At 42.2% G+C, this 20,641-nt stretch overlaps 1 protein-coding gene across 1 annotated transcript in view; it reads right to left on the bottom strand.

Annotated features, from left to right (window-relative positions):
- The window catches only part of PARP4 (poly(ADP-ribose) polymerase family member 4), a 100,081-nt gene extending 79,785 nt beyond the window's left edge, over positions 1-20,296 (bottom strand). The window contains exons 1-9 of the mRNA XM_066258288.1: positions 20,204-20,296; positions 17,591-17,723; positions 15,697-15,898; positions 13,572-13,641; positions 11,563-11,638; positions 9,797-9,910; positions 6,045-6,194; positions 5,358-5,495; positions 3,077-3,250 (exon numbers count right to left, since the gene is read on the bottom strand). Of these exons, the coding sequence (XP_066114385.1) occupies positions 3,077-3,250; positions 5,358-5,495; positions 6,045-6,194; positions 9,797-9,910; positions 11,563-11,638; positions 13,572-13,641; positions 15,697-15,898; positions 17,591-17,722 (1,056 nt within the window). The 5' untranslated portion in view covers position 17,723; positions 20,204-20,296. The remainder of the gene's footprint in view (positions 1-3,076; positions 3,251-5,357; positions 5,496-6,044; positions 6,195-9,796; positions 9,911-11,562; positions 11,639-13,571; positions 13,642-15,696; positions 15,899-17,590; positions 17,724-20,203) is intronic.
- Positions 20,297-20,641: the final 345 nt, after the last annotated feature.

The raw sequence follows: 20,641 nt of genomic DNA, 5'->3' as shown, positions 1-20,641 counted from the left end.
ATAAAATAAGGGGTTAAGAAATACAAATTGCCAGTTATAAAACAGTCTCAGGGATGTCAAGTACAGCACAGGGGAAATAGTCAACAATATTATACTAACTTTGTATAGTGCCAGGTGGGTACTACACTTATCAGAGTGATCACTTTGTCATTTGTGTCAGTCTAATCACTATGTTGTACACCTGAAACAAACATGATACTGTATGGCAACAGTAACTGAAAATTAAATTTTAAAACACTGATGCATTTTTATAAATAAAAGTAAAAACTTTCTGTAAGGCAAAAGAGAATAAATTAACCACCACCAACAAATTCACCATAACCAAAGTAAAATAACCAAATAACTGCAGAAAATATTTGCAACTCACATCACAGATGCAGCTCCCTATCTTATAAAAAAAGACCTAAAAATCATGAAGAAAATGACCAAGACCCGAAAGAAACAGAAGCAAAGGCCATGAGTGGACAGTTCATAGAAACAGAAACATGAACGTCCCTTAACCATTTGAAAATGCTCAGGCTTGCCACAGAGAGGGGCCACTTCTTTTTTTTTTTTTTTTTTTTTTTTTTTTTTTTTTTTTTTGCATTTTTCTGAAGCTGGAAACAGGGAGAGACAGTCAGACAGACTCCCGCATGCGCCCGACCGGGATCCACCCGGCACGCCCACCAGGGGGCGACGCTCTGCCCACCAGGGGGCGATGCTCTGCCCATCCTGGGCGTCGGAGAGGGGCCACTTCTCACCCATAGGTTTATAAAGTCTAAAATTGACAAATACATTGTTGGTACAAATATGGGAAATAGAAACTCAGGCACTGGTGGCGGTAGGACAGAACAGTACCACCCTGTGGAGAAACCAGACAAAGTCTATCATAGTTACATCCTTTGAACCAGCACCATTTCGACTTCTGGGGCCGTATCCCAGAGATGCCCCTGTACAGGTAGGAGACATCAACTATGCAGGGTTATTCATTGTGATACTGTTTGGGACAGTGAAGTCCAGAAACAACTGAAGTGTGTGGCGACAGGGGACACCCACCACTGTGGCACTCCCCACAGTGTACAGGGTATATTAAATAAGTGAAGTAGGGGCAGGGCGACAAAGACAGTGACCTCCTTGTATAAAAATGAGGGTGGACATACTAGATTCTGTGTGTGTGTGTGTGACAGAGACAGAGAGAGACAGCGAGAGAGACAGACAGGAAGGGAGAGAGATGAGAAGCATTAATTCTTCATTATGGCACTTTAGTTGTTTATTGATTGCTTTCTCATATATGCCTTGACCGTGGGCCTTCAGCAGACCGAGTAACCCCTTGCTCAAGCCAGTGACCTTGGGTCCAAGCTGGTGAGCCTTGCTCAAACCAGAAGAACCCGCACTCAAGCTGGCGACCTCAGGGTTTCGAAACTGGGTCCTCCGCGTCCCAGTCCAATGCTCTATCCTCTGTGCCACCACCTGGTCAGGCACTAGGTTCTTATTTCATATTGACTTGCATAAACAAACTGTGCAAAGACAAAGAAGACACTAGTAAAAAATGGGTATCTATTATGGTGTGAAGTGGGAATGGATTCAGAGAGGACAGTGTAGAACAGAAATGGTTCAAAGTGTACTTTTTGAGTATAATTTGACTTTAAATTATGCTGCTCAATTTATTGAAAATATGAAATTTAAATTAAAGACCACCTGGATGGGCAGCATATGTACTTTTTTTTTTTTTTTTTTCATTTTTCTGAAGCTGGAAACAGGGAGAGACAGTCAGACAGACTCCCGCATGCACCCGACCGGGATCCACCCGGCATGCCCACCATGGGGCGACGCTCTGCCCACCAGGGGGCGATGCTCTGCCCATCCTGGGCGTCGCCATGTTGCGACCAGAGCCACTCTAGCGCCTGGGGCAGAGGCCACAGAGCCATCCCCAGCGCCCGGGCCATCTTTGCTCCAATGGAGCCTTAGCTGCGGGAGGGGAAGAGAGAGGCAGAGAGGAAAGCGCGGCGGAGGGGTGGAGAAACAAATGGGCGCTTCTCCTGTGTGCCCTGGCCGGGAATCGAACCCGGGTCCTCCGCACGCTAGGCCGACGCTCTACCGCTGAGCCAACCGGCCAGGGCAGCATATGTACTTTCTTAGTAGCAAAGCCAATGACCCCAGGCTCTTCATGCTGGGTGTGAGGCAATCGTGGACTTGACATTTGGAAGAGTCCTATACCATGTCACTTATTGGCTCGTCTCATTTCTTGATTCTTCACTTACTTGGGAGTGTGGACCCCTCTGAGAACCCACTGAAAGCTATAAATTCCCCCAAACATGCAAAATTTCTCATCTACAAACTTCTCTGAAGTCTAGGTCACACATCTCTGGCTTTATCCCAATCTGTTCTTGCATGAATGAGGCAACTCAGAGCCAGAGAGTGACATGGGTCCATCCATGGTAGGGTGGAAGGCTGCCTTCCTGCCTTCCTTCTTGCTGACTGAGCCCGGCTCCTCCCCATATCGATTGAGGTGGATGACCCATCTCTGAGCAGTCACAATAACTCTAGTCTCCTGGCAGTGACTGCCTTAGAAATGTATATGACTCAATTCTGCCAGGGGTTTCCTCTAGGAGACACCAAAAATTATATGCCAGGCGGGATGCTCTGAACTACTGTAGCTGTAAGCTGATGGCAAAGGGAACCAGGCTGAGGGAAGCTGTCACTTTACAGATAAGTCAGATATGGAACCTTGGAGTGAACTGGGCCGGCAGCCATGCTACATATGGACTTCTTGTTATTCAGGGTGATATGTGTCCTCATTGTTCAAGTCAGTTGCAACTCTGTTTCTTTGTAGAAAGAATCCTACCTCATCTCTTAATCTGGAAAATTATTTTACAGGGTAGCAATTCTAAACATATTTGCAATTGCACTATTCCAATACTTTCTACTTTGGGAACATGGTTCCGAGAACTCAAAGCACTCCAAAATGGCTCAGCAATTTATTTTTGAGTCAACTCTAGAGCTAACTTCCGTGATTCAGTGTTAGCTTCTTCATCAGATTTGAAAAGACCCCTTCCCTAACATGTTTTAAGTTGAATTCTATATTTCAGAGATTTACCTGGCAGAGGTCCTCTTTCTTGGCTAATAGTGTCAGGTTAACTTTTTCGATTGCTGTACCTCTGTGAGGTATCAATCTGTAGAACTCACTCATCATCTTTTGCAGTTGTTCTTCCGTCTCTCCATTTTTCAGTGCTGCCTTTACTAGGAGGAGAATTCCCTCTGCCTTGCTCACCTTTAAAATAGAAGATGAAAAAATAAAATAAAATAAAACAGAAGATGATACATGCTTATTAAAATTAGATCTTAGAGAAAGTGAAGAAATCATAGAGAAATGTATAAAAATAGCTAAAATAGTTGTTAGACATGTTGCAACTATTGGTTTTCTGGAAATGTCATAAAACAAATGCAGTGTTGCCTGACCAGGTGGTAGTGCAGAGGATAAAGCATTGGATTGGGACACAGAGAACCCAGGTTTGAAACCCCGAGGTCACCAGCTTGAGTGTGGACTCATCTGGTTTGAGCAAAGCTCACCAGCCTGGACCCAAGGTCGCTGGCTCAAGCAAGGGGTTACTCAGTCTGCTGTAGCCCCCCAGTCAAGGCACATATGAGAAAGCAATCAATGAACAACTAAGGTGCCACAATGAAGACTTGATGCTTCTCATCTCTCTCCCTTCCGGTCTGTCCCTATCTGTCCCTCTCTATCTCTGTCTCTGTCACAAAGAAAAAGAAAAAAAAGAATGCAGTATTTACTGGAGATGTCTCTTTGTTGGATTGATATTGCCATGAGGAGTTTTCCAAAACTGGGCTTGGCTTAGTTAGAGGAAAGGAGCAGTCTTCAATATCTACAATCTGTATATTTATATCTATATCCACATGCAATGGTTAGGAGATTTGCTTTTCAAATAAGACATTTTGGGAAAATGTTAGGATCAAAATAGGAGCAAAACCCACCAGAACATGCTTTGAATTACACAAGTACTTTTTGACATTTACTTCAGGAAACCTTTTTGCCCTGAAATAAACTCATTTAATTCCATAGAAGAATTGTCTGTATTATTTGAATATGACAATGTATTTGTACAAGTTAGACACCTGGGAACATTTTCTTTCATTTGCTCTTTAAATTGCATATCATTAACAGCAGCCATGTTTGGAAGGCTGGGAGGCTGCCTGCCTTTCCCACAGGCACATGGCTCTGTAGCAGGGACTGTGGAGTAGATTGGGGTCTGAGCATCTAATGGAGTACCAAGAACATCCATGTCTGTCAGGCCTGCTGTAAAACCTCCTGACTCAGAAGAGCAGGCCTCCTGATGAACCATGTCTGACCTTTCACATGTGGGAATGTCTGGTTATTTCTTTTTCTTTTCTTTCCTTTCTTTCTTTCTTCCTTTCTTTCTTTTTTTCTTTCTAAAGATTTTTTTTTTTGTATTTTTCTGAAGTTGGAAACGGGGAGGCAGTCAGACAGATTCCCGCATGCACCCGACCGGGATCCACCTGGCATGCCCACCAGGGGGCGTTGCTCTGTTGCAACCAGAGCCATTCTAGCACCTGAGGCAGAGGCCATAGAGCCATCCCCAGCGCTCGGGCCATCTTTGCTCCAATGGAGCCTCGGCTGTGGGAGGGGAAGAGAGAGACAGAGAGGAAGGAGAGGGGGAGGGGTGGAGAAGCAAATGGGCGCTTCTCCTGTGTGCCCTGGCTGGGAATCGAACCCGGGACTCCTGCACGCCAGGCGGATGCTCTACCACTGAGCCATCCGGCCAGGGCCTCTTTCTAAAGATCTTATTTATTGATTCTAAAGAGAAGAGAGAGAGAGAGAAGTGGGGGGAGGAGCTGGAAGCATCTACTCACAGTAGTTGCTTGTCTTATGTGCCTTTACCGAGCAAGCCCAGGATTTTGAACTGGCAACCTCAGCATTCCAGGTTGATAATTTATCCACAGAGCCACTACTTTTTTTTAAACTGATTGATTTTAGTGAGACAGAGAGGAAGAGAGAGATAGAGAGAGAGAGAAAGAGAGGCATTCATATGTTGTTTCATTTAGTTGTGTGTTCATTGGTGGCCTCCTGTATGTACCCTGATTAGGGATCAAACTTGCAACCTTGGTGTTTTGGGACAATGCTCTAACCAACTGAGCTAACTGGCTAGGCCTTAGTTTTCTTAAAAGCCAATCTCCCCTCAGTACCCTCCAGTGTCCCCTGCTACAGGATACAAAGAAAGAACAGGAATGTATCCAAAAACAACAGAATAATCACTCAAACGAAAGTGGTATCATTAAAGCTAAGAGACCAGGAAAGCAGGTCTGTCAGGTGAGGGGGTGTTTCAAGGACACACGTGACTTACATCATTGAGGCTGATCCTGCTCATGGACTTGAGGAGTGTGTGCTCCAGGTGGCCGAGAGCCTCTGCCCAAATCATCTCCACTAAATCGCTCACCTCTTGGCTCAGACTACTGGAATGTATTACCTCCTCCAAAAGCAACTGCAACAAAATGGCAAAAAGAAACCAAGAGAAAGTTTTCATGGGTAGCTTTATTTAAAATGGAGATGGTCAGAGGCATGAGAAGAAATAATTATAACCAAGAGAGCCACCCGCTCCCATGAACCTTTTAATACTCTGGGCCTCCTCTTTTTGCTTAGCCTCCCTCAACCTCCTTCCTATACCCTCTCTCTGTCCTCCCTTCTCTCTTTTAGTCCCATTTTATTTTTCCTTTTGTCTTTTTCTTCACCCTGTAAATTTTAGGCTTGCCAATGGAATCACAGGTTAAGTGGTATTAAGGGTTATGAATCCCTGACTCCTGGCCTACGTTTTAATGAAATCTTTTGAAAGCTGTGATGGTTTGTTGCCATAAGTTTTGGGGCTCATCTTAGAACTCACTCCCCTCTCAGCATGTATGCCTCTCTCTGGATTCACTGGTCCTTTTTATAACTCTCACTCTTCTTTCCTACCAGTTTTTTATTTGCCATAAAGAAAACATCCCTCTAAAAAATAATAAATCAATAACACAAAAGATGGACAAATCAATCTTACTGCTTGTAATTTTTCAGATGCTAATTGGGTGGCTTCAGGGGTACAAGATTCTTTTAGTAGAAATCCTTGTTTCTTCAGCTCTTCGATGTAATTTTCATAATACTCACATGCATCTGCAGAGGTTTTCTTTACAGAGAACTGCTTTCTAGGCTGTGAATATAATATGTAACACAGTGTTAGAATACAAGGATACAGTAACTTGGTATCAACCTTTATTCAATATCTACTAAGTGCTGGAGAACAGGAGCATAAACAAGGCATTAGTCACGAGACCAATAACCCTCTTCCTCACCTGGTGGCTACTGAACTGCTGGCTACAGGACCCCTCTCACACTTGGCAAACGAAGGTATGTCATGTTCAAGTCACTTCATTTAAGAAGGTGGAGTTCAACATCATTTCCACCAAAATGGTTTAACAAAGGAGAAGGGTGAGCTAGAAGAGTCTGCTGGGTAAGTGAGGTTCATCTGTCTGTCAAGGTGAACAGACTCGCCAAGGAGGCTCAGGCTTTGGAGGGAGGAAAGCCCCTAGCAAGAGCTCTTCGTATAAAGCAGAGAGGGACAGGTTGGCCTAGGCAGCATCACTTTTCTTCCTCAATGAAGAAAAATATGATGACATATTTCATCATGGTTTTCAACTGATTTTTGCTTAGTTTTAACCCACACAACTACCTTCTCCATCAAATATAGTCTACATTTTGGGGTAAAAGGTGAACAAAACACTTTCTCCTTCTTGGACACATATGACCTTGAATTAACTTTTTATAGTTGTTCCTATGGAAACCTGATAAGGGTGGAGTGTTCTGTTTTGATTTTTGCATACATATCTATGATGTATTGGTGAAACAAATGACAGCATTTCAAAATGTGATTTTCTTCATTCTCTTGAATCATTAATTGGTGTGAATAATAGTTCATTGCGCTGCATTTCGTATTTGTTTCTTTGTCACTGACTGAATTTATCATCTTAATGTTGAAGTGATATCCATCGGCACTATCCCAAAAAATGATTGGATATTGCAGGGCATCATAGCATCGATGAGTTTCTGCAACTTTTGTCAATTGATTGTTTCTCCAATGAAGAACAATATCTCTAGGTTGGAACTGATCTCCAACTATAACAATTGCTACTTCGTCTATAGTTGGAGCATTGAATCTTTGCATATGTTCTCCAGCAGCCATTTTGTCAGCATGAATAACAGTCTTGTATCAGATTGCATCATGTCAACTGCTGTTTAGAACAAACGCACTAAATTGTTTATTTTGTGAAGAAGTTCTTGCAGTTGGGAAATGATGGACCTTTTCATGCCGGTAGAAATTCTGCAGCGTGCATTCAATTCATCATTGCCATCACCAATGAAATACATTTGTAGAAATTTATGTTGACCATCTGGGAATGGAAGCAGGGAGCCGGCTTTATGATAAATTTGTCCTTTCACATTGAAAGTCAGCATGAATTGAGCTGTTATGATTTCTGCACCGAACAATGTCATTTGGAAGCATGAGTACTATTTCCTGATAATAGATAGGAAATGCTTTCATTCAGCGGTATATCCAGCAAGCAAGTTTTTAATGGATGGCTCTGGCGGTTCTCCAAGTTGAGGCAGTTTAATTTTTCTGGCAGCGCAACACATTCCTTTCACTTCTCCATTAAATTTCAGAGCCTTGCAATAGGGACACACTTCAGTCATAGTGCCGATGAGAATATGCCAGCTCAAACTATAATCATCAGCTGGGTTGTACCACAATGCAAGGCGATTGAAATCACGTGATTGCTGAGCACGGAGTCGTATTTGATGCTGATCTGCTATTTCTCGTCGATGTCTTTCAGCCACTCTCTGCCTGTTGTGTTCATTCTGTTGAGAACGAAGTAGATCTAAAGCTGCAGAACGCGATCGCTGTGCTCGCAACCGTGCATTCTCAAGTCTGGCTGCATGTAAATGGATCGTGAATTGGAAACATTGAAATGGAATCGTAAAATATTTAGTATAGCATATGTTGAAAGTTGGCATGAATTGAGCTGTTACAATTTCTGCACCGAACGATGTCATTTGGAAGCATGAGTTCTATTTCCTGATGTTAGGAAATGTTTTACGTCCAACAGATGACGCTGTTTTTCAAAAAAAAAAAACCCGCATGTTTTTACCTGTCACAGATGTGACATCTATATCTATATAATAGTAGGTATATAAAAAAGGGTGTGTATTCGAATGCAACGTTGTGTCAAAATTTCAAAGCAATCGGTAAAGAACTTTTGGAGATTTAAGATTTTGAACAAATGAACATTTACATTTTTATTTATATAGATGTTCCATTATTGGAATGGTAGTGACATGAGAGTTATTTATATCCTACTGCTCAAGGTCATCACTGACATCTGATTTTTCACACCTCTGCCTCCTGAGAGTACGTTATCATGTGGTGCACAGAATTAGTCACTGCTGTAGATACTGCCATGCTAGGAGCTTGTCAAAAAGTGATGTGAATTGCCTGACCAGGCAGTGGTGCAGTAGAGTGCCAGACTGGGATGCAGAGGACCCAGGTGTGAAACCCCGAAGTCACCAGCTTGAGCACGGGCTTATTCGGTTTGAGCGCAGGCTCACCAGGTTGAGCATGGGATCATAGACATAACCCCAAGATCGCTGGCTTGAGCAAAAGGTTATTGGCTGAGCAAAACGTCACTGGCTCGGCTGTAGCCCCCCAAGTCAAGGCACATATGAGAAAGCAATCAATGAACACTAACACGCCACAACAAAGAATTGATGCTTCTCATCTCTCTGCCTTCTTGTCTGTCTGTCCCTAAATGTCCCTCTCTCTGACTCTCTCTGTCTCTGTCAAAAAAAAAAAAAAATAGTAATGTAAATTTTCAAAAAATTTTTGAAGAACTGAATTTCAAAAATTTCAACCTCTGGCATAAATGGGTTAAGGGCATCTCAACCCCAGGCCCATTATAAGAGGCACGGACTCCTATGGGGGGGCTTCTAAGTCAGGTGGATCCACACCCACCTGATGTGAGCTTCCTTCCTTGCCCAGAGTTGACCCTGGCATGGGGGCAAAGTGAGAACGTCCACAGCCTGAGTGAGCTGCTGGGAGGACCACCCACCCCACAGAGCAGTGCCTGTGCACTCTGCTGTTTCCAACCAACAGCTGCACGTCTAGAGAGAAGACAACCTGGTGGTTTTATAGCATTTTCTTTGAACTTTAGGTATTAGTTCTGAATTTATTTTTGTTTCATAACTGTTTTAGGTTGGTCTCTGCAAAGCCTTCCATGCTGCTTAGAGCCCACAACAGTTCACAGACACTTCATTGTCACAGCAGGGTACAATCATGGCTGTGTTGTTCCCTTCCGGGAGGTGATTTCTGAGGGGCAGGTAGGAGGATTTTTTTATCTTGGGTTCCAGCCTCTCGTATACTGCTTGGTACATAGTAGGTGCTTAATGAGGTATCTGAATGGATTGCTTTGAGAGGTCTATACATTATGAAAGTTTCTGTAATGACTCAGAACAGGAGCAAAACCCGTACACAGTGAGTATCTTCCTCTGACGAGCCCTCTGTGCTGCTCTGGTCAGGGCCTGAACTCAGCCTGCTCTCCTCATCTGCCCCTTTCCAAAAGGGAATACATTTCTACTTTTCAAAGCTATTTACCAGGCAAAATAAGAAATATGGCCAGGTTGGCTGGTTCACTGGCTGGTGTTAAGGGAACTATTTAGGAACAAGGATGAGCAAACACATAGGAATTGATATAAAACCCTTACCTCAGTGCCACCAGCTGGGAGAAAACATGCAGTGATGAGGAAGGCTGGGCCCCCGGGGTCCTGCGAACACTGCAATTCCACCACTGCGGTGTCCCGTCCTTTCTCCGGCCCCATCTGGAAGAAAGCTCGGGCTTTCACAAGCTGCATTCATTAAACGACAAACTTGACACACTATTCTAAAAGGCTGATTATAAAACTAATACATGCTCATTTGGAGATGCAATGTAGAAAATACAGAAAGTACAAAGAAAAACATAAAGCACATGAAATCATACTACAGACATATAATCACTATTAATATTTCAATGTATTTCCCTCCCATATCTTACTATAGCTATAGCTGTGTATGTTTAAACAGTATCACTTTTCAATCTTCTTTATCACAGAGGAAATGTCATTTTCAAGTTATATTTTATTAGAATATCTAAAAATTACAAATGGAGCATTATTTTGAATGCTGAAGTTAGTTCGCATTTGTGTAACATTGGAGAAGTTTTTTGTTGTATGTAAAGTAATAGATATTCAAGATGGTGTAAATACTTGTGTCAAATCTACTTTTTAAAATCTAACAAACTGTTAAAAATTGGACCTTTATTTATTTATTTTTTTTTTTAAAAGAGCATACATAGCATTTCAAAAATTGATTTTAGAGAGAAGGAGGGGGGAGAGAGAGAGAGAAACATCAATTTGTTGCTCCACTTATTCATGCATTCCCTGGTTGATTCTTCCACATACCCTGACCAGGGATCAAACATGCAACCTTGGCATATTGGGTCAATGCACTAACCAACTGAGCTACCCAGCCAGGGCTGGAAGGAACTTATTTTTAATGTCATATTAATATTTTATACTGTTTACACTTTTTTTTTATTTTTTTTTTATTTTTTTTTATTTTATTTTTTATTATTTTTTTTACAGAGAGAGAGTCAGAGAGAGGGATAAACAGGGATGGACAGACAGGAATGAGGAGAGATGAGAAGCATTAATCATCAGTTTTTTGTTGTGGTACTTTAGTTGTTCATTGATTGCTTTTTTATATGTGCCATGATAGTGGCTACAGCAGACCAAATAACCCCTTGCTGGAGCCAGCAACCTTGGGTCCAAGCTGGTGAGCTTTGCTCAAACCAGAAGAGCCTGCGCTCAAGCTGGCGACCTCGGGATCTCAAACCTAGGTCCTCCGCATCCCAGTCTGACGCTCTATCCACTGCGCCACCACCCAGTCAGGCTGTTTACACATTTATCATGAGCATGCATTACTTTTACACTAAAATATTAAATATTAAATTTTAAACATAAAAATTTTCTTGACTCATCTTACTTATATGTGAAATCTAAGGAACAAATTAAACTGACAAAACAGAAACAGAGGCATGGACACATGAAACAGACAGCTGTCAGAGAGGAGGGGGGACTGGATGACAGAAGGTGAAGGGATTAAGCAGAGACACAGACAGCAGTGTGGTGACAGCCAGAGGGAAAGTGGGATGGGGTAGGTGCCGGTGGGCAAAGGGAGAGAAAGGGGGACCGAAAGAGCTTTTACTTGGGGCAATGGGCACACAATGCAGTGGGTAGATGATGTTTTATTGAGCTGCATACCTGTACTTGTACTCCAATAAATTCAATTTAAAAGATATCAACTCATATATTATGAAGTATTTTTCAGAATATGCACAATTTTTCACAACAATGAGGAAATTATCAAACAGAAAGAATAATTACAAGATATTCAGACAGATTATTTTTCCAAATAGAAATAAGACTCTTACTTTTTCTAAGATGTTATATTTTGCAACTTCAAAATCTTGAGGAAAATGAGGAATTTCAACATCCTCTGTATAAAACCTGAAATTTGTAAAATTAAAACTTTAATATTAAATAAAGTTGACTTTTAGACTAAACAGGATTTTCATAAAGTTTTTCTTGTACCTCTCCTAACTCCATTTCTTTCTTTTTTTAAAATTCATTTTAGAGAGGGGGGAGAGAGAGAAAGAGAAAGAGAGAAGCAGGGGAGGAGCAAGAAGCATCAATTCCCATATGAGCTTTGACCAGGCAAGCCAGGGGTTTCAAACCAGTGACCTCAGCATTCTAGGCCAACACTTTATCCACTGCACCACCACAGGTCAGGCTCCATTTAAAATGTATTATAGGCCCTGACAGGTTGGCTCAGTGGTAGAATGTCAGTCTGGCATGTGGAAGTCCCCGGTTTGAATTCCAGTCAGGGCACACAGGAGAAGCTCCCATCTGCTTCTCCATCCCTCCCTTCTCTCTCTTTCTTCCCCTCCTGCAGCCATGGCTCAAATGGTTCGAGCAAGTTGGCCCGAGTGCTAAGAATGGTTCCATGGCCTCACCTGAGGTGCTGAAACAGATCAGTTGCCTAGCAACAGAACAGTGGCCCCAGAAGGGCAGAGAATTGCCCTATAGGGGGCTTGCCCAATGGATCCTGGTCAAGGCACATGCAGGAATTTGTCTCTCTGCCTCTGTGCCTCTCACTTAATTCAATATATGTATGTGTATGTATGGGTGTATGTGTATATATATATGTATAATTCAATATATGTGTGTATGTGTGTGTGTGTGTGTGTGTGTATATATATATACACATGTATAAGTCCCTAATGCCTCCTTTGATAGTCTGAAAAGGGTTTAAAGGTCTTGTGGAATGAGCTAGATTCCTCCTTTACCTAATTCTAGAGTTATGATGCCAAACACTACGAGTGTCTGCACTAGACAGCAGCAGTGGCATAAAGCACAGGCATCGAACAGGCCAGTGTGTGGGAGAAGGCACAGCTCCACAGACAGCGGCCTGCGTTCACCCTATGGACCCTCAGATACCGTGCCACTCTAGACAGGCCCATATCTCTCTGAACTATAGTCAACTCCCCTTCAAAATAAAGTATTCGACTCCTCCTAATCTGTACTTTTAATTTTGATACTCATTCTCTCTTTTAGCACTATTATTAACAAGTAAAATACAGCAAAATGTGATGCCTAACTGATACTGCAGATCTGGGTATGCTTTAAGAAGCCATATAGAGTGTCAGACTCATATACTCCATTTTGGAAGGTTGTTATGATTTCCATTTAAAAAAATATTCAATAGCACCTGACCAGGCGGTGGCGCAGTGGATAGAGCGTCGGACTGGAATGTGGAAGACCCAGGTTCGAGACCCCAAGGTCGCCAGCTTAAATGTGGGCTCATCTGGTTTGAGCAAAGCTCACCAGCTTGAGCCCAAGGTTACTGGCTCAAGCAAGGGGTTACTCAGTCTGCTGAAGGCCCACGGTCAAGGCACATATGAGAAAGCAATCACTGAACAACTAAGGTGTTGCAACGCGCAAAGAAAAACTAATGATTGATGCTTCTCATCTCTCTGTTCCTGTCTGTCTGTCCCTGTCTATCCCTCTCTCTGTCTCAGCAAAAAAAAAAAAAAAAAAAAAAAAAAAATCCAATAGCGAGTAATGTATGTCTGTAAAGGCTATTCAGGAAGGTAACAGAGTGAACAGACTGCCCAAATCTCATTTCCAGTGGTTTTTCTTTTTTCAAATCAATGTCACAATTACATTCAATCTCATATAATACTGAGAAGACACAAATAATTACCACTATACCAGTTGAAGTAAAAAGTCTTAAATAAATAAAAACTTAAAATTAGATAACCAATATAAATTAAAATACTACCAAAAATATTGATAAGCTAATAGCATTTTAATACTGTGCGTAAGGCTTATAAAACATTTTGCAAACTCTGTCTAGTCTTAATGACTAGAAATAGATTACTCAGTAAGTTTCACGATGTTTTCTGTCTCAGTAGCATCATTGTCCAGGCACAGTTTATCTGTTTTCATTTCTAGAATTAAAACAAACAAAACACTTGTTTACCACCCAAAGATTTACTAAAATTGACTAATAATAAATGCTAGAACTGTTAAGATTCTTGAATGTGGGTCTTATTTGCCATAGCTTGAGCACAGCTCACCAGCTTGAGTGCGAGATTGCTGGCTTGAGCATGGGATCATAGACATAACCCCATGATCACTAGTTTGAGCCCAAAGGTTGACCGCTTGAGCCCAAGGTTGCTGGATTGAGTAAGGGTCACTCGGTCTACTGTATCCTCCAGAGTCAAGGCACATATAAGAAAACAATCACAGAGCAACTAAGGTGCCACAATGAAGAATTGATGCTTCTCATCTCTCTCCCTTCCTGTCTGTCTGTCCCTATCTGTCCTTCTCTCTGACTCTGTCTGAAAAAAAAAAGAGCATATTATTCTAATTTTATTTTAGAAGCTATGTGAGGAAAATTCTCATGTAACTGAAATTCATTGACAGGCATTTTTCTCCTCTGAAGATGATGAACACGATTAGGAAATGCATTTCTAACACAACACAGGATCGGAACGAGTGCCCATGTGTCATCAGGTCACAAACATGTACTAGTTGAGAGGAGGGACATTCAGGGGCTCCTACATGAGGCTGAGCAATGTTTCCTTTATACTTTCCTTACAGAAAAATCATAATATATAGCATCTTCTGATGTGAGGACTTTTCAGTTTTTATTATGCTATCAAGATTTCAAAAGTCATCAGTATATTTGTGATAATTCTCAATCTGATTGTATTATTCTAGATGTTGAAAAATGTTTTCAGTGTAAAAGGAGTTTATCCTCCCACCTTTTTGTTTCAGCTACCATTTTTCTGAAACAGCAAGAAAGTGTGATGACAGCATTTCCAGACAAGCATTTGTCTAAAGAGGCCAAACTACAGGAAAACACTTAAATGTCTAAAACTTTTATAAACAATACAATTAACATCGTACAAGATGATACCTAACATAGAGTGTGCTTATTAGTATTTACCAGAATTGTCTGACTTTGGATGTGTCTCAGTAGGAATACATTTCTTTATGTCCAAAGGCTTTCTTCTCAGCCAGATTCCAAAATAAAATCTGGGTTTATAAAGAAAATATGCGGCCCTGGCCGGTTGGCTCAGTGGTAGAGCATCGGCCTGGCGTGCAGAAGTCCCGGGTTCGATTCCCAGCCAGGGCACACAGGAGAGGCGCCCATCTGCTTCTCCACCCCTCCCCCTCTCCTTCCTCCCTGTCTCTCTTCCCCTCCCACAGCCAAGGCTCCATTGGAGCAAAGATGGCCCGGGCGCTGGGGATGGCTCCTTGGCCTCTGCCCCAGGCGCTAGAGTGGCTCTGGTCGCAACAGAGCCAAGCCCCGGAGGGGCAGAGCATCGCCCCCTGGTGGGCAGAGCGTCGCCCCCTGGTGGGCATGCCGGGTGGATCCCGGTCGGGCGCATGCGGGAGTCTGTCTGTCTCTCCCCGTTTCTAGCTTTCAGGAAAAAAAAAAAAAAAGAAAGAAAATATGCTGCTCTTGGAGACATCATTTTCTGGAAAGAACTTCTTTAGCCAAATGCTGGCCATAAAATTTTCAGTTACTTAGTTGTGATGGTAATTTTTTAAAACAAAGCTTCTTCTTCCTCCCAGTTAAAATTACATATACAGTTTTCTGAGATTTATCAGTGTTTTTTTCCGTCATTTTGATTCTGACCACACTAGACTGAATACTGACAAATCTATTCCTATTGCTAAACTAGTCTTTGTCCTTTACTATCTTGCTGCCCATTTCTGGTAGTATTTCTGGTCCATGCTTTGTCTATAATATCTTTTTTTTTTAAATTTATTGATTTTAGAGAGAGGAAAAGGGAGAAAGAGAGAGAGACAGAAATATCAATATGTTCTTATATGTGCCCTGATGACTGAGAATCAAACCAGCAACCTCTGTGTATCTGGACGTTGCTCCAACTAACCATGTGATCTGGCCATGATGGTTACAATATCTTTGACAAATCAAAATGTTTACAGTAGCACCTATATATAATACACTGAGTGCTTGAAATACTTACCAGAACTGCCCGCCTCTTGACAAGGAGGTGGTGTGCTGGGCAGTGACTTGTTAGGATTGCAATTCTTTATATCCAAGAGTCTCTTTTCTTTGATAGATTCCCATATAAAATCAGGGTTTGCAATATGGATATGGTTCTTTTGGATAAAGTTCAGTTGGTACTGACTTAGGACATCAGCATTGTCTAAAATTATATGTGTACACTAAGAAAAAGAGAATCAATTTATTATGCATTAGTAAAAACAATTTAAATGATTTTGTATCTAATTTTCACCCTTGAAAAATCTTGTTTGAAGGTAATTTATAACATTTTTTCTAAGATTTCTAAAACTCTTATAAATAATACATTTTGTTACATTAAAGTTTTAAAAAATCAACAGTTTTTAAAAAGAGTATAGATATGAATGTACCATAATTGATTAACCAGTCTTAAAGGTTGTTTCCAAATTTCACTCTTTTAAACATGCTGTGCTGAGTATCTTCATATACACTTTTTTGTACAACTTTTTCCCTTAGGAGTGGAATAGGAGTTTTAAAGGGTATATATTATTACTTACTTTAAATTTGTTAATTTGCAATTTTATGAACTTATTGTTAAATAAGTAGTACATGCACATTTGAGAATATCTAAAATGAAATATTCTAATAAGTTAATTTATTCCCCTCCATTTCTCCAGGTTCCTCTCCCCAGAGGTACCTGCTGTAACCTGTTCTCAGGTATCCACCCAGAGCTACTATGTAGATGACACACACACAAGTAAGTCCACAGCCTTCTTTGTAGCCACAGATGGCAGCATACTAAACACACAGCTTTTCCACAATTTATTTTGGAGAGCATTCCTATATTACAATAGCTGTTATGCACATTTCAAATGTTTCCAGACACTGGCAAAATAACTGCTGAAAAGGTTGCTGCCCCATAAGTGAGATTCTAAAAGTGAGAGCTTGCACTGATCTTCTTCTCTATGCAGAAGGTAAGCCCAGAGGGTAGGAGAGGCATGACTTATTCATCACCCACAGAAATGGTAAGACTGGTCAGTGAGAAATGCCTGCAAGGGAAGTGTATACAACTCTGCACGACAAGGAGGAAACAGGGCCATTCCATTTCTGATATTAACGGACAAACTACCAAATGCCAGAAAAGCACCCAGCATCCAGCTGGAGTTGACTGCACTTCACAGAACAAATCTAGTTCCCTGTCATCAGCAAGCCCAGGGCTGTGGTCCAAAGGGGCAGCCCCATCAGCGGACCAACACAGGGAAGAGCATGCACAGGGCAGGGCCTGAACTTGCAGGCCTGGCACCTGATTTTGAATTTCAATTTTTACTTCTTATGATAAGGTGATTAAAACAGAGCAGGGTAACCTTTTAAGATTTCATCCAACTGTGAAATTCCGTATCTAAACTGTCAGCCTACAGTTCATTTCAACAGAGAAGGTAGTTTCTTCCTGCCTTTAACACAAAGACCAGTTTACAATGCTTTTTTTCCCCTCTGTTCCCTGGGAGCTACTAGTGCAGGTGTCACTCGTGTTGACATACTGGGAAGTGACTACAAATACTTTTGGAAAATGCTACACATTCTAACTTTTCTCCTTTGAGAACAGATTTGGCTGGTCTGATATTACTTCTATGGATGTCCTGGGCTGTGCTCTAATACTATCAGAGTCATGGGGCATGTAGGATTGTCCTATAGTTCACAGTAACTGGAGATGGGAGTGGGTGGTCTTCCCCTCTCTGCCTCTCTCCAGCCCAGATTCCCTGTTGGCAATGTCACTTTCCCAACCTTCACTGATTTCCCTGCTGCCAGTTTTCTCTGCCTACTATTCTCACCATAACCTGCACTCCCCTTAGGCACAACATTTATCATGCAAGAATACCTAGGAAATTTGCAAATACCTGAGGATTTAATAAAAAGGACACATTTCCACCATTTTCCTTAATGTCAGTTTGTAGCTTTTTCTTCTGTTGACCAGTTAACTGCTTGACTTTCAAACAAAAGGTACAATTTGCAAAGACTCCTACAGTCATCCTGTAGGAAAAAGAAGTTTCAAGTCATAGCTTTCAAGGATTTTCTTTTCATTGAATATACATGACAGTGACTTTAGAATTGTTCTATAGGCAAATGGAAAGTCAGTATTACTGTTTAAAAAAGATATTGCAATCATATTATAATCACAAAAGTTGAATATTACCTGAGTTTGTAATATATATGTTGATTTTAGAATCATTTCTAGCTTTTATGGGTGATATGATATCCCAAAATCCTTTTGAATAAACTCATAATATATATATTTTAAGGAAAACATGACAGATTTCAGTTACAGATCAAATATGATTTAAGAATATAGAAGTATTAATTTCTAAATTAAAAATTAATATTATGGCCATGGCCAGTTTTCTCAGTGGATAGAGCATTGGCCCAGCATGTGGATGTCCCAGGTTCGATTCCCAGTCAGGGCACATATAAGAACCGACCCTCTGCTTCTCTTCCCTACCCTCTCCCCCTTCTCTCTCTCTTCCCTTCTCACAACCAGTGGCTCAACTGGTTCAGGTGTTGGCCTGGGATGCTGAGGATAGTTTGGTTGGTCTGAGTGTCAGCCTCAGGTGCTGAGGATAGCTCAGTTGATTTGAGCATGAGCCCCAGATGAAGGTTTCTGGGTGGATCCTGGGTGGGGACTCATGCGGAAGTCTGTCTTTCTACCTCCCCTCCTCTCACTTAAAAAAATCTACATTAGGTGATAGTAAAATCATGAATTTTATATATAAATCTTCTATAAATTCAAAGAGACTTATTAGTTATTTGGGGTTCTGTTAAGCTATTATAGAGACAAATTGAACAACTAGTAATAAAAAACACAATTTATGGTTAAATGGGAAGAGATGTGTGTGTGTATACACAGTTAAAGCTAATTTAATTTCTTTTACATTTCCACATATAGAAAATAATTACTTCTAAGAAAAAGAAGCAAGGACAACAGTGTGATAATTGCTGGAGGGAGGGGGTTGCGAGGAGTTGGAGGAAGGTAAAGGGGAGGATAAATGGTGATGGATAGAGATTTGACTTGTGATGAACACACAATACTGTGTATAGAGATGTGTTTAGAATCATGCACCTGAAACCAATATAATTTTGTTAACTAGTGTCACTCCCAGCCAACAGACCCTGGTTTAGGGACACAGTGCCAGGTCCTGGGAAATTCTCAGCCTCCCTCTCACTAATTATGGCCACTCTATCCAGAAACCATGGGTGCAGGAGGGAGCCATCCTGGAACCCTGGAGCTCTGATCCAGCTGGGATGTGTTTTCCTCTCTTCCTCCAACAGGTAGCTGTAGTAACAGATGTTTCTATAACCACTGGCTGTTTTCTTAACACTGTTGGTTTTTCCAGGAAAGCAGAAACCATGTGAGGGCTGTGACTTGTTGATTTTTACATTCCTCAACTCTAGAGTACACAGTAAGTATTTAATAAACGTTTGCTTACTAAAAACTCAAAAATATTAAAGCCTAGGATTACAGCCTGACTGGTGGTTGCACAGCAGATAGAGCATCGACCTGGGACATTCCGGGTTTGAAACCTTGAGGTCACCGGCTTGAGCGCGGGGTCTTTGGCTTGAACATGGGATCATAGACATGACCCCATGATCGCTGGCTTAAGCCCAAAGGTCGCTGGCTTAAAGTCCAAATTCTCTGGCTTGAGCCCAAGGTCTCTGGCTTGAGCAGGGGTGAGTGGCTCAGCTGGAGCCCCTCCCCTCGACAATGGATGTATGACAAGCAATCAATGAACAACTAAAGTGCCCCAACTTATCTCTCCCTTCCTCCCTTTGTCTCTCCCTCTCGCTAAAAAAAAAAAAAAAAAAAAAGCGTAGGTTTACAGAAGAGCCTTCTGACACTATAATGGGACTATTGAACCTCGGAAAAGAAAGACCAACTACTCTAGTGCTGCTCCAACTCCGGTAGCATGTCACAACTCTGAACACACAGACAGTCCTCACTAAATACACGATCAATCAGTGCACTGAAAGGATATGCAACATGCATACATCCGGAGGGAATTTCTCCTTCATTCTAACGCCACAGTTTATGGATCTTCATGTTTACTTTTATTCCGCAACCCAGAGTGGAAAGGCCGAACACTAGGCAACGCCCTGTTTTCTCTCTAGGCTGAGGTTGAATGACTCAGCTCCTCAGCGACTTTGGATTTTAACTGACAGTAAGTCAAAGGACTAACGTACGGTGTTTCCAATTACCCACAGTGTTCCCTGAGTATATCTACCAAAATCCTGGGCTTTTTGCAAAAGTTTGCTTTGAAACCCAACTTTTAGAAGGCAGACATGCAGTCTGTCACCTCGCAAAGGAGAACCGCGAAGCCCAGTGCGACTGCTCCTTCCCGAAGCCCTGGGCCTGAGCGCCGCGCCGGGCGGCCCCACCGCGCCGGGTCTCCAGGCTCACGGCAGCCCTGAGCGCACCAGGCTGCGCCAAAAACGACGAACACCCCACGGCGCCCAGGTACCTGCTCCACGATCCGGTCGCTCGGAACGCCTCGGGACTCCGGGTTCTCCCGCCGCAACCCGGAAGCTGCTGACCCCTCCGCGCTGGCCTGGGGGCGGAGCCAGAGGACCCAGAGCCCCGCCCCACCGCCTGGGGCCGCACCCGCCTCGGTGCGCCTGCGCCCTGTCCGAGCCGGACCGGAACAGGCCGGCGACCTCTTCCCGGACCAGGTCCAGGCCTAGGGCTTTTTCACTTGATTTTTCAGGAAGAGTTTGGCCAAGGAAAGTTAACTGCCAAGTTAGAATTTGGAGGAAGTGGGTAGGTGGTGCAGCTATTTAACTGAGAAATGAGAAGGATTCCCAGGAGCTGTAAAGACGCAAATTTCTGGAGGGTTTGGGTTGGGGAAACAGGAGGGTAAGGTAATGAATTTAGTTTAGTACTAATTGAGTTTGAAGTTCGC

Source organism: Saccopteryx bilineata, chromosome 2 (genome assembly GCF_036850765.1).
Source record: "Saccopteryx bilineata isolate mSacBil1 chromosome 2, mSacBil1_pri_phased_curated, whole genome shotgun sequence".
NCBI lineage: Eukaryota > Metazoa > Chordata > Mammalia > Chiroptera > Emballonuridae > Saccopteryx > Saccopteryx bilineata.
The sequence above is the reverse complement of the archived record's forward strand: the minus strand, read 5'-3'. Positions and strand labels throughout refer to the sequence as shown.